Source organism: Gopherus flavomarginatus, chromosome 3, assembly GCF_025201925.1.
Source record: "Gopherus flavomarginatus isolate rGopFla2 chromosome 3, rGopFla2.mat.asm, whole genome shotgun sequence".
Taxonomy (NCBI): Eukaryota; Metazoa; Chordata; order Testudines; family Testudinidae; genus Gopherus; species Gopherus flavomarginatus.
The window spans coordinates 96876454-96891488 of record NC_066619.1 but is presented as its reverse complement, the minus strand read 5'-3'; the positions used below and the strand labels follow the sequence as shown (position 1 = coordinate 96891488).

The 15035-nt window shown below is 40.5% G+C and overlaps 1 protein-coding gene across 1 annotated transcript in view; it reads right to left on the bottom strand.

The window, feature by feature from the left end:
* The window catches only part of CFAP95 (cilia and flagella associated protein 95), a 52578-nt gene that overhangs the window by 34747 nt on the left and 2796 nt on the right, over positions 1-15035 (bottom strand). The window contains exon 2 of the mRNA XM_050944234.1: positions 4170-4278. Coding sequence (XP_050800191.1) covers positions 4170-4278 — 109 coding nt within the window. The remainder of the gene's footprint in view (positions 1-4169; positions 4279-15035) is intronic.

Here is a 15035-nt window from a genome sequence, read left to right as displayed (position 1 = left end):
CATTCTGTCAGTTTGTTCTTTTGCCATACCCTCTTGCTCAGTGTAGACATTGTTGTGGCGGCTCTTCCAATGCAGATGTTGAGTTCCATTTCAAGTGAAAGATTGACTGCAATAGTGGATCCCAGATGTGTGGAAGCGTTCACCACTTCAACTTCATAGTTGTTGATATTGCAGGAGAGTGCTTCTTCAACTTCTTGGCACATTATGTTCATCTCTTTTAGGCTTACGGTAAGCCCAAAATCTTGGCAGGCTTTGGAAAAACTGTCCATAAGGTTCTGGAGATGAGCTTCTTTGTGGGTTGTCACTGCTGTGTCATCAGCAAAGAGGAGGTGTTGGACAAGGGCCTCCCGAGTCTTGGTTTTAGATCTGAGTCATGTAAAATTGAATAGCTCTCCATCAGATCTTGTGTGCAAGTAGATTCCTTCAGTTGAAACCTTGTTTCAATAGCAAGGAGAAGATGATCACAGAGTTGGGGCAAGTACATAGCCTTGCTTAACTCTGCTACAAATCTGGAAAGCCTCAGAGACTGAGCTGTTGGATTGAATTGTGCCCTACATGTTTTCATGTAAGGATCAAATCATGCTTAAGGACTTTGGGGGGCATCCAGTCTTTTCCAGAAATGCAAATAGTCTGCTTCTACTGACAAGGTCAAAAATCTTTGTGAGATCAGTGAAGGCCACGTAAAGGGGCTTTTTTTGTTTTCTGCATTTCTCTTATAGTTGTCGCACTGGGAAGATTATGTCAATAGTAGACCTTTTAGCTCTGAAACTGCACTGTGATTTGGGATAGACTCTGTCTGCAAGGGTCTGAAGTCTGTCCAGGACAACTCGGACAAAGGCTTTTTCCATAATGCTAAGAAGGGAAATGCCATGATAGTTGTTACAGTCACTCCTGTCTCCCTTTTTTTCATAGAGAGCGATGATGTCGTTTCTCATTTCTTGTGGAATTTCACCTTCTTTCCAGCACAGGTAGAGCAAATCATGAAAATGTTGCAGTAGAATAAGTTTTCCGCATTTTATCACCTCTGAGGGTATTCAGTTTTTCTAGGGGCCTTTCAATTGGGGAGTCCATCCATGGCAAGGCTAAGCTCTTCGACAGTTGGTACATCATACAGTTGGTTCCTAACAGGCAGGCTTTTGATGGCATTGATGGGATAAGATGATAACATAATCCTGATACCTAAAAGAGAATTCTCAGTAAAAGGTAACTACCATTGCAAGTTACCCTGGGCCCAACTAACTGCTGCCTTGCACTTAGTGCACAGTGAGTGAAAAACGGTATCAATGGTTATTATTTTGCACCCATTTTGCAGCGGTATAAATGATTGCCCCATATGCAGGACAACAAAGAATCTGGCTCCCTCTACAAGAGAATTTTAAACTTATTACAGGCGTATTGCTACTTTTGAGACATATTTCTAAGCTATTCTCCTGCTTTAAAGACATTATACCAACACTAAATATTATATAAAAATCTAAGTGAAGATGGCATAAATAAATTCAAACATATTATTACAACATAAAGATTGAGAATTTACGATCTGTTCCTGCTCTCATTGAAGTCTATAGGAGTTTTGCCATTTATTTCAACATGAGCAGGATTGGATTTTTAAACACACAGAAGTCAGAAAAGAAAAATTATGGCTCCTTCTGTAACTGTAATTTGTTTCCACTGGTTATATTTCAACGCCCAACCCCCAAAAAAACTTTGCTTTTTTTTTAAATTAGGATACTGACAACAATATACATATCTACCATGCCATTTGTAAAACCCAAGAATTTAAAACCAAAGTGTACGGAACCACGGAAGATTGTGTAACGGCCTAGCTAGGGTATTTTCGCTTTCTCGATAGCCTGTGGAAAGTCCCTGCTTACTAAGCGGCCGGTCACTGTAGGACACGGCAAGCCAGCTAGAGCCCGCTTCTAACTGGTTAGAGTCAGTTTGTATGACCCTGGGCCAAAGGGCGTACACCGCCTGTGGAAAGTCCCTGGCCTTTGGCCAAGGGACGGACGGAGCCGTGGAAAGGCCCTATTTGCATATGTATAAGTTGCTTCTGTGTTTTGTATATATAGCTGTATGCTCTCGGCCCCGCTTTTGGACTCCATACCAGGCCGAGCTTCGGTGCGCTGGGTTCCCCGCCTCTGTGACAGCAACGCCAGAAGTCCTCGTTGCGGGTGTGTCACTTTGCCTTCATTAAAGCCAATAACTCACAGGGTGTGTGGGCCTCGTTCTTGCAGAGCACCCTGAGTAGGCCCATAGCCTCCCAAGAACCTTACAAAAGACATTCTAAATTTCACTCACCCCAAATAACACAGAAATATTATCAAGTACAATTAAATTAATATTTCATACCACTACCACAGCCTTGTAGTTAATTGTTATGATGTCATGTGATCAGCTACACATTCCACACTTCATTGCTGGAGTTCTTGTACTGAATATGCATCACTGCATATCTTGGATAACGAAGTATACAGTTTAATTTTGGAGTTTGGTCTGTTAGTGAAATCTGAGGTTCATCACTGTGAGTGTGCAGATTGAGAGAGAAGGTAGATGCCAGGCTTGTGAATTGAGGGCTGAGAGGAGGATCTAAACTTGGAAGACTAACTCATAATAATAACAACAACAAATAATAGTAATAAAGATGTTCTGAAGAAGAGGGTTGTCAAGGTTTTTTTCCCACTTTGAACTTTAGAGTACAAAAGTGGGGACCTGCATGAACACTTCTAAGCTTAGATCTAGTAACACTGCCACCACACAGAAATTTTAGTCTGGGGCACTACCTGTCCCCCCAAAAACTTTCCCCTCCCTCGGCTGCCTTGAGGGACTTCACCAATTCCCTGGTGAACACAGATTTAAACTCCTTGAATCTTAAAACAAGGAGGAATTAACCATCCCCACTCTTTTCCCCCCACCAATCCCTGGTGAGTTCAGACCCAATCCCCTTGGATCTCAAAACAAGAAAAATCAATCAGATTCTTAAAAAGAAAGTTTTTAATTAAAGAAAGAAAAGGTAAAAATTATCTCTGTAAAATCAGGATGGAAAATGCTTTACAGGGTACTTGGATTCACATAGACCAGAGGGACACCCCCCCAGCCTTAGATTCAAAGTTACAGCAAACCGAGGTAAAAATCCTTCCAGCAAAAAGAAACATTCACAGGTTGAGAAAACAAACGTAAGACTAATCCGCCTTGCCTGGCTAGTACTTACAATTTTGAAATATGAAAGACTGATTCAGAAAGATTTGGAGAGCCTGGATGTATGTCTGGTCCCTCTTAGTCCCAAGAGCGAACAATGAACAAAACAAAAAGCACAAACAAAGACTTCCCTCCACCAAGATTTGAAAGTATCTTGTCCCTCTATTGGTCCTCTGGTCAGGTGTCAGCCAGGTTTATTGAGTTTCTTAACCCTTTACAGGTAAAAGAGACATTAACCCTTAAACATCTGTTTATGACAAGAGTATTAACTACACTAACTAGACTCCTGTCCTAGAAGTGGTGGTACGGTTGACTAAAGGTTTCTGGAGAAGGAAGCGCTAATAAAGTTACACCTAAGTATAGGATTTCATTAAAGAAAAATTTTTGTTTACTGCTGAAAGAAATTGATTTTAGTTTTATTTTGTCTGTGCCAGATCCTTAACTGGTGTAGATGGGCATAGGTCCATTCTTGATTATTTTAACCGAACTAAACCCCTTTAAGGCCAACAGACATTCTGGTCCACATATTTTAAAGCAATATTTGCTGTATTATAATATACAGTTCTGAAAATTTAGCTTCTTTTTATGCCTGTATGCATCCCATAATTTTGTTAGATTTGTAAATAAGCATTTTTTCATTTTTCTTACTCTGTTTTCCTTATTTTTAATTTAACAATAAGTAATCACGAAGGGTACAAAAGCAGAAGGGTGGGAAAGAAGTCTAACATGACTGACTTTGAAAAACACTAAAAACATCGTAGAGGGAACCAGGAAGGTAGCCTTTAGACAAGGAAAAGGAATGTTAATTTAGTGGTATGGAATTTAAATATTCTTTTATTATGTTTGTCCGATAGGTTAATGCTGGAGGCCAATTCAAAACATGCCTCCAAAACCAAAACCAGATGCAAGCCCGAATGATAAACACAAACAATATTGAATAATTTGAGCTAAAACAAAGAAAAAATATTTACCCCATCCATAGTTCCAAATCTTGAGTAGGTAGATTGACATAAATTCTTTGAACCCAAAGGAACTTCATTTATATCATAATCTTTAGGTTCAGCCTCTCTGTTTTGATGCCTTTAAAAAAAAGTTTATATTTGTGAGACAACAAATGTAATCATGATCTCTTGTTTGGAAATGAAAACTTCACTGGATATAGTGAAATTCTCCACATTTATGCATATCATAGGCTTGGCTCTACTGTACCACCCATTCTTTTATGCTACTATTACAATCAATGGTGCAGTTGCTGGTTGCAATAGTATCTTATTGCACATAGAGGTAAAGAGTGAGATTTACCACTGAAAATAATATACTTAATAGTAATATTAAATATAATTAAATGGAAAAAAATAAAGAAAAAATCTAACAGAAAGAAACTAGGAGAGCAATAGACATGTTGACTGAAGTTTTACATCAACAAAACTACAGCATATCAGCTAACCTATCACTACCCCTTTTCCCCTTTGAAAAACTGTTATAAGAATCCAAAATTACATGAAAAAAGAATAATGTAATTTTAGGTCAAGGTCTCTTTTGATAAAACAATTAACATTTAAATCAGAAAGTTTCTATATTTAGTGAAATAAACACTATGCAAATTATACAAATAATCCTGCATTACATACTAATCTGTTTACACCGGACAAGGAACTCAAGCTGCCTGCTGGTGAAAAGCACTCACTAGCTAAGGCAAAGCCATTGTCAGACAAGTATCCAATTCCCTCCTGCTCATGCCTTTAAAATAATTTATTAGCAAACAGTTAAATCTGAGACTGAATTTCCATACCTAGTCTAAATGGATTCTGTTTGCTCCTCTGAGACTGGTGAGTATGATACATTAGAAGAGATTTTCAGTCACAAAGACAGAATGTTATGTGCAAAGCACTGTCATCAAAAATCCATTTTTATTTACATCCTGGAGAGCACCTATAAAGGTTCAGCCAATACAGCACTCTATAAAAAGTTCTTCACGGTTTCAAATGATGGAAAGAATTTAATTTTTGTGCCAGGAACTAGCATTCAGAAGTATAAAACGTTCAATGGATACTTGGATTTATTATTGAATACATTATCTATTCCTAGAAAACTCTTCTAGATGGGGGAGGAATATAACTGCTAGTCTTCACCTTACTGTCATTTTAGCCACACAGAAAAGTATTATGCAGGGACACTACAATAACGAGACACCTTTTGGATACATATAATCAACAGAACTGCTAAGGGATAACTGTCAATTACAAAAAGACAACTTTGAACAACAGCAGCAAAGTGCAAGAATGGATGAAAACCCTAAACATATCCTCCCCTCATCCTCCACCTTTCCTTCCCTGGCGAGAGAAATAGATTAAATTGGTGTGGGTGAAATCCTGATCCTATTGAAGTCAATGGGAGTTTTGCCATTGACTTAAACAAAGCCAGGATTTCACTGTGTGCATGTGAGAGAATTTAGCTGATGTTAAGGAGATTTAGATCTCAATATCATCTGTATATTGATCGCATTTTAAAATGTGTTCTCACAGTTGCTCTCTCACTAGCTTTATATAGATGTTGAATAATGTGATGGAGAGAACTGAGGCCTGCGAAACTCTAAGAGCTTTAATGAGGAGGAACAGCTATCCCAACCCATCCTCTGAGTCAATCCATGCCTACACAGAGCAGCAATGCTCACTACAGGGATGTAATTTCTGAAGCGCACTAATGTGCTGTGCACTAATTCTCTGTGTAGACACTTCTGGTGCACACTAAACATTCTCTCCCACACTTTAATATAGTACTGTTTCAAACAGCACTATGTTTAAGTGCATTAGGAAACTTTTAGTGTGCAGGGTCTACATGGACTAATTAGTGTGCAACATCTTAGTATGTTTTAGAAATCACATCCCTGTAGTGCACATTGCTGCTCCACGTAGACAAGCCCTATGTGTTTTTACAGGGCCTACTGTGATGGGATCCTGAACCTGATTGGGGCCTGCAGGCACTGCCATAACATTAAAAACAATTATACAAATCAGGGTAAGATATTTTGGGTGGGAAATTAATGTTGCTTACAGCTTTTAAAATAATCTCTCTATATGCAAAAGAGCTTTAAAGACAGACAATGGCAAAGTATTCCTGTCCAACAAATGTTTATTTAATTGGAAAAATGTCACTACCTACATTCTTATGGGAGTACACTACAGTACTCTATTTGAATGTTTGTCTCCCTTTTAATGGCTGTGGACTCACGAGTTGTTTTCAAGCTTTGCTACAAAAGGATTCTTTTACTAGCATGGATTCTTTCTTTTCAAAGAGACAAGACAGATGGTCCACACATGCCTCTCACAATCTGTTCTGTGGAAGTCCAAGCTGAAGGTCAAATTGTCATTTTAACTTTTTTTTTGTATTAAAAAAACCCAACGTCAATGTTCAAGGGTCTGATTTTAACAAAACAAAAACAAAACAAACAACTTTCTCCTTTGTGGCTAGCTATTGCATGGTGTTTACAGAATTGTGTGATGATAATTCTAAGTTCTTCAGGAAAGGGACCTTGCTTTCATACATGTCTTTAAAGCATGGCTCTGTATAAATACATAAAAAACAATAACCAGCATATATATTCAAGCCTAAGAACAATGGGATAAAGGGAGAGGCAGACCAAATTTTGAAATCCTTCCTTTTGTTACTTTAGGTGAGACCCTTGGTATAATTTTTTTTAATGTTATGGTCTTGATCCAACTTCCAATAGATTTAGTGGAAATAATCCCACACTCGTACTTCAATATAAATTTGATCTGGTCCTATAGTTGTCGTTTTTTAATTCAGGGATTTCTGAGCATTTCTTTCTGTATTTCTTTTTAAAGTCTAACATCTAAAATAGTGGTTTTCAACCTGTAGTCGATGGAAGCCTGAGGGTATGCAGACTATGCCTAAAAGAGGTCTGCAAAAGTTTGTCATTACCATAGAACAGTGGCTTTCAACCTGTGGTCCAGGGACTTGTGGGGGTCTGTAGACTATATCTAAGATTTCCAATGGGTCTGCACCTTTGTTTGAAATTTTTTAAATTAAAAAAGGTTGAAAACCACTGATCTAAAAGCATAACAAGAAAACAAAACAAAAAAGGCAAACTTCTTCTTTAGCATTTTATCTGGTACACAGGTTCTGGATTATATAGAACAGTGGTCACTAACTGGTCGATCGCAATCGACTGGTCGATCCTGGAGAGTCTCCAGATCGATTGCAGTCTCTGGCGGTGTAGCGGGGCTGCTGCTAAGGCAGGCTCCCTGTCTGCTCTGCTCTGGCCTCACGCTGCTCCCGTGGCTGTGCAGGGGGAGGCCAGCAGTTTCTGCATGCTGTTCCTATCTGCAAACACCACCCCGCAGCTCCCACTGGCCAAGAACGGGGAATGGTGGCCAATGGGAGCTGAGGGAGTGGTGCCTGCAGAGAGGGGCAGTGCACGGAGTGGCCACAGGGGCACGTTGGCCCCTTGCGAGAGAGGCAGGGAGCCAGGGGTAGGCAGGGAGCCTGCCTAAGCCCCCCACTATGCCGCCACCTGAGAGCTGCCTGAAGTAAATGCTGCCTGGAGGAAGCATGCACCCCAACCCCCCTCCCAGAGCCAGCACCCCATACCCCCTCCTGCACCTCAAACCCCCTCCTGCACCCCAAATCCCTGCCCAGCCCTAAGCCCCCTTCCAGAGCCAGAACCTCATACCCCCTCCTGTACCCCAACACTCTGCCCCATCCCGGAGCTCCCTCCTGCACCCAAATTCCCTCCCAGAGCTTGCATCCCTCACTCCTTTCTGCACTCCAAACCCCTGCCCCAGACTCAGCCTGGAGCCTCCTCCCACACTGTGAACCCCTCTGCCCCAGCCCAGAGTCTGCACCTCCTCTCGAACCCCAACCCTCTGCCGCAGCCCAGTGAAAGTGAGTGAGGGTGGGGGAGAGCGAGTGACTGGGGGGGGTGTTAGCGAGGCAGGGCCTCAGAGAAGAGGCAGGGTAGATCCTGGGTTGCTCTTAAATTCAAATCTTGGCTATAAAAAGGTTGGAGACCACTGTCATACAACGAGCTGAATTAACTGTTATTTCCATTATAATAATATGATAAAACATTAAGATTGGGACTTTTAAGGGTTAAATCATGCAGAATGACAAAGTTAAGGCTACACATGCAATCTGGAACTCTGCTCTCAATTTTTATGCACCTTACAGAGACCCCAAATGGCCCTGTCAATTTTCAGAAATATATTTGACTAGATTTTCACTGTACAGGTAAATTACCCACCCATACATGTGTAGCAAAACTCTTCCTTTTATATACACCTTTGTTTTAAACAAGGAGTGCACTGAAAATTGCACCCTCTAGTCCCCCAGCATTTTCAACTGAAAAGCATCTTAAAACAAGAAAATGCTGCACAAATTTTGGATAACAGAAACAGAGTTTCTCCACCACCCAGTTTTCAACTGAAACGTTTGGTCGAAAAGGGAGCCTGGCAGCTCCAGTCAGCATTGCTTACCAGGCCATTAAAAATCCAGTAGGAGTGGGGCTGACAGGCTTCCTACCTAGCTCCGCATTGCTCCCCAGAAGTGGCGACATGTCCCCCGTCTCTCAGGTAGAGGAAAGGCCACAGGGGTCTGTGCGCTGCCCCCGCCCCACCCTGAGTGCCAGCTCCGCAGCTCCCCTTGGTTGGGAACCGTGGCCAATGTGAATTGCAGGGGCAGCACCTGCGGGCAGAGACAGTGGGCAGAAAAGAGTGTTCTAATCCTCATGGTTGCAAAGAAATGCATGAAAGCATGAGCTGAGTGTACTCTAAGGCTCAGAAACCTGAAGACAAAGAAAAAGAACCCAAAACTTTTTATTTTTGAAAATTTTCAAGATTTTTAAGCCAATCTTCTAATTTTCTAGACTTGACTTGACAATTATTTTTACTGGACTGAAAACATGAAATCCTATAAATACTATGGTAAAATCTACACTTGCAAGATTTCCTGTCCCTTCGTGTGTGGGGATGATCACATTTTAGCAGGGCAAAATTCTGAAAACATGAATTGAGAAAAACTCATTGAAATCAATAGGAGATTTTTCAGCTAAGGAAAACTTGGCTTCGTCCTGGTAACAAGGCTTCCTAGGTAACTCAAAAGCATTTGAATGTAACAGTTAGAAAATAATAGAATAGAAAAGTTCAAAGAGAAAGTAAGTAGCAAATCAGGGGAGTTTTCTTTCGTGTATTACCTCATCTTTCAGACACTCATTATTATTTGTATTATCATAGTACCTAGTAACCCTAGCCATGAACCAGGACCAATTGTAAAGGAGACATGTTGTAAAACCAAGGCAACCTGGTCACTCATAATCATTAAAGATCCCATGACACTATTTTTGAGAGTAAAGATGTTAACACCACATTCTACAGGCCACTATCCTCTGATCCCACTGAGGAGTACCAAAAGAAACTACACCATCTGCTCAAGAAACTCCCTGCTATAGCACAGGAACAAATCTACACAGACACACCCCCAGAGCACTAACCAGGGGTATTCTATCTGCTACTCAAGAGCCATAAATCTGGAAATCCCGCCTCCCCTCTCCCCCAATCATCTCAGGCACTGGCACTCTTAAAGCAGGATTATCTGGCTATTTGGACTCTTTCCTCAGATCCTATGGTACCAAGACACCTAGCTATCTTCAAGACACCACCGACTTCCCAAGGAAACTACAATGCTTGGTGATCTTCCTGAAAACATCATTTTGGCCACTATGGATGTAGAAGCTCTTTACACCAATATTGCACACAAGGATGGACTACAAGCTGTCAGGAACAGTATCCCTGATGAGGCCATGGCACACCTGGTGGCTGAGCTTTGTGACTTTGTCCTCACACACAACCATTTCAGATTTGGGGACAACTTATACCTTCAAGTCAGCGACACTGCTATGGGTTCCCACCTGGCCCCACAGTACGCCAACATGTTTATGGCTGACTTAGAACAACGCTTCCTCAGGTCTCATCCCCTAGTGCCCCTCCTTTACTTGCGCTACATTGATGACATCTTCATCATATAGACCCACGAGAAAGAGGCCTTTGAAGAATTCCACCTGGATTTCAACAATTTCCACCCCTCCATCAACCTCAGCCTGGACCAGTCCACACAGGAGATCCACTTTCTGGACACTACAGTGCAAATAAGTGATGGTTACATAAACACCACCCTATACCAGAAACCTACTGACCGCTATACTTACCTACATGCCTCCAGCTTCCATCCAGGACACATCACACGATTCACTGTCTACAGCCAAGCTCTAAGATATAACATTTGCTCCAATCCCTCAGACAGAGACAAACACCTACAAGATCTTTAACAAGCATTCTTAAAACTACAATACCCACCTGGGAAAGTGAGGAAACAGATTGACAGAGCAAGACAGGTACCCAGAAGTCACCTACTACGGGACAGACCCAACAAGGAAAATAACAGAACACCACTAGCCATCACGTACAGCCGCCAGCTAAAACCTCTCCAGCACATCATCAACTATCTACAACCTATCCTGGAAAACGATCTCTCACTCTCACAGACCTTGGGAGTCAGGCCAGTTCCTGCTTACAGACAGCCTCTCAACCTGAAGTAAATACTCACCAGCAACTACACACACCACAGAAACACTAACCCAGGAACCAATCCCTGTAATAAACCCAATTGCCTACTCTATCATATCTAAGAACACCATCAGAGGACCCAACCACATCAGCCACATCATCAGGGGCTTATTCACTTGCACATCTATTAATGTGATATATGCCATCATGTACCAGCAATGCCCCTCTACCATTTACATTGGCCAAACCAGACAGTCTCTACATAAAAGGATAAATGGACACAAATCAGACATCCGGAATGGTAACATACAAAAGCCAGTAGGAGAACACTTCAATTTCCCTGGACATTCAATAACAAAATTTAAAAAGTAGCCATCTTTCAACAACAACCAAAAAAACCCTTCAAAAACAGACTTCAAAGAGAAACCGCAGAGCTACAATTCATTTGCAAGCTTAACACCGTTAATTTGGGCTTGAATAGTGACTGGGAGTGGCTGGCTCACTACAAAAGCAATTTTTCCTCTCTTGGTATTGACACCTCCTCATCAGTTATTGGGAGTGGACTACATCCACCCTGACTGAACTGGCCTTGTCAACACTGGTTCTCCACTTGTAAGGTAAATCCCTTCTCTTCATGTGCCAATATATTTATGCCTGTATCTGTAATTTTCACTCCATGCATCTGAAGTAGTGGGGCTTTTTACCCACAAAAGCTTATCCAATATATCTTTAATTGCTTTGATGTTATTGTGGATTTATGCAATTTCACAGAACAATGTGTGTATTTCACTCTGAGTAATGTAATATTATTCCTATTATGTGTCTTTTTTCAATATTTTATGATGCATTACTGTGGCCTTACTTGTATGTCTTACATTTCCTTTCCTGTATTCCTTTAAGGCTATGGTATTTCATAAATATCTGGTGTTTATATATTGATTTATTTGGTAGCAATCATAAAGGGCATCAGGTTACATTATGCAGGATGAAGAGCTATGCCCTCCAAGATGTAATTGTACACACTGTATTAAGCTGTTGCTACTTTCTAATCAGGAGTACGTTCAATCTGGTAGTATGTAGAATACCTTCTAGTTTTGATATATGCAATAAGCTGAGATGTAAAAGGTTTTTAATTTTTTTAAATCATAGTAGGATTTGGGCATGAGAGTTACGAACTCTCATAGTATGATTAAAAGAGGAGCAATATGCCCTGATTAGTCTGTATTGTCAGCTGGGAGGTATATGTTCTAATAGCAAAATAACATCAAACCAATTAAAGATATGTTGGATCATTTTGCTCTGAATATGAATTTCAGTTATAAAAAAAAATTGGATTACATTAAGTAGTTAACTAATTTGTTACTTTAATTTGCTAAGGGTACTATTATAACAATTTATTTAAAATGAAAAACTGATCTAACTATTACAATTTCCTTATTTTATACGAAATAAATAAAAGTGGACCCATAGTAACAGAGCATAGTTTTAATGTATTTTAGATTTTTAAAAATCACTTTGTTAAAGTTCAGTTTAATAATAGAAATTCCAGGAGATAGATAAAATGATGAATTATTTCTAAAAATAAAAGGATTTCTCATTATTTTCATTCTGAAGAACAAAACCCTTTCGCTTTATTTAACTTGGGAATCAGGATGGCTTTCTTATTAGCTCACCACTCACCAAAACAAATAGGTTTGTTATCATACTTCTGCACATCATATCCAAGGCTACTCCCATCTTTTTATGACCTAGTTATTTTATTTCATTTTTTGCATTACTTAAATAAGAATCTGACATTACACATACATACAATTATTAAGTGGTAAGAGGTCCCTTTCCCTGATGTTTTTGTTATACTCCTTGCCAGAGCAACAAGAGATTATGGGCCAAATTTTCACATATGCAGATCCATGTAGAGAAAATACAAAGTGCATCTGTGTTTACCTGATTTTGCATGCAAACACATGCACAAAGCATTTGATACCTAATTAGCTTTTGCATGTGCAATTCCTCTCTTTGCACACACATCTGAAAGTGTATTTTTACAAGCAAGTTTTTTTGTATGTGAATCAGAACTCAACTTGAAAAATGTTATATATTTGCCTCTCACTCTGAAATCATTAGAGACTATGAGCTAAATTCTTGACCCCACCTATTGCAGAACCTCAGTTACAAACACCTCAGGAATAGAAGTTGTTCATAACTCTGAACAAAATGTTATGGTTGTTCTTCAAAAGTTTACAACTAAACATGGATTTAATACCTCTTTGAAACTTTACTATGCAGAAGAATGCTGGTCCCCCTGACATAACCTTAGTCCCAGATTTGGACCTTAGCGTCCAAAATATGGGGGTTAGCATGAAAACCTCCAAGCTTAGTTACCAGCTTGGACCTGGTACCTGCTGCCACCACCCAAAAAATTAGAGTGTTTTGGGGCACTCTGGTCCCTCTGAAAAACCTTCCCTGGGGACCCCAAGACCCAAATCCCTTGAGTCTCACAACAAAGGGAAATAATCCTTTTTCCCTTCCCCCCTCCAGATGCTCCTGGAGAGATACACAGACATAAGCTCTGTGAAACTACACAGAGTGACTCCCCCTCTCTGTTTCCAGTCCTGGAAGCAAAAAGTACTTTCCTATTCCCCCAGAGGGAATGCAAAGTCAGGCTAGCAATCCAACACACAGATCTCCCCTTGACTTCTTCCTCCCACCAATTCCCTGGTGAGTACAGACTTAATTTCCCTGAAGTAAAGAAAAACTCCAACAGGTTTTAAAAGAAAGCTTTATATAACAAGAAAGAAAAATACATACAAATGTTCTCTCTGTATTAGATGATACAACACAGGGTCAATTGCTTAAAAGAATATTGAATAAACAGCCTTATTTAAAAAGAATACAAATTAAAGCACTCCAGCACTTATATTTATGCAAATACCAAAGAAAAGAAACCATAGAACTTACTATCTGATCTTTTTGTCCTTACACTTACAAACAGAAGATTAGAAAGTAGAACTACTTCTCCAAAGCTCAGAGAAAGCAGGCAGCCAGGAAAACAAAGACTCAGACACACAATTCCCTCCACCCAAAGTTGAAAAAATCCGGTTTCCTGATTGGTCCTCTGGTCAGGTGCTTCAGGTGAAAGAGACATTAACCCTTAGCTATCTGTTTATGACACCCCCCCCCTTTGTTTTTAGTAATTTAATTGTAACACAGTACTGTACTATATTTGCCTTTTGGGGGCGGGGGTCTATACTGCTGCCTGATTGTGTATTTCTGGTTCAAAATGATGTGTGTGGTTGACTGGTAGTTTGTAACTCTGGGGTTCTTAACTCTGAGGTTCTACTGTACCTGTGCAGGGTTCATGGGGAAATCAATGGGAGTTACATCAGAGTATCTGAAAGCAGAATTTGGCCCATATTCTCTCTATAATTTCAATTAATGCTAAAAAGGGTTCCCACCTCCTGGCAAATTTTAAAGATAGGCAGTTATGGCCAATGGGAGCTGTGGAGCCAGCCCTTGGGGCAGGGGCAGCACCGTCCTGGCCACCCATGAGTCTAGGGGCTGCAGGTATCTGGCAGCCACTTCTGGGAGCTGTGCGGAACTAGGGCAGGCAGGGATTACCTGCCTTAGCCCAGGGCTCCTGCTGCACGGCCAGCTAGGGTCCCTTTTCGACCAGGCATTCCAGTCAGAAACCGGATGCCTGGCAACCCTAATAGCCTCAGGAGACAGAGCTTTCACAAGTACGGGCCTCAAGCTATGGAACTCACTGTCAGATGAAATGAATTATTCACCTCACTACATTCAAGAACTAAACACAACCCTCACCTCCTTTCCTCCCCACACTTTCCTGCAATAATAATCTCATTCTTATGTATTTTAAAAAACCCTAAACCTGCCTCTTGAAGGCAAACAAGACAGATATGATTGGGATTTTTACCTTTGTGAGGAAATGAGATACTTAATGGTGGAGGCTATATAAGTATTTAGACAGATAGACAGAAGTAGGAGACTGAGGAGTGAATGGAAGATTCAGTAAACATTCCAGCAGGAGATGTTTTCAGTTTTGCTTTCATTTCTTTTTTTAAAATGACAGCCTCAACACCATTTTCCCATGCACATCTCAGCACCACCCACTAAAAACATCCTTAGGCTCTTCTTTTCCTTTCATGAGCCACAATAAGCACCCCTTTTTTTTCCTCTTTGAAAATCTGGCCTCTATATGTGTATTGGATAGGGGGATTTTATATTGTTGCCCAATAT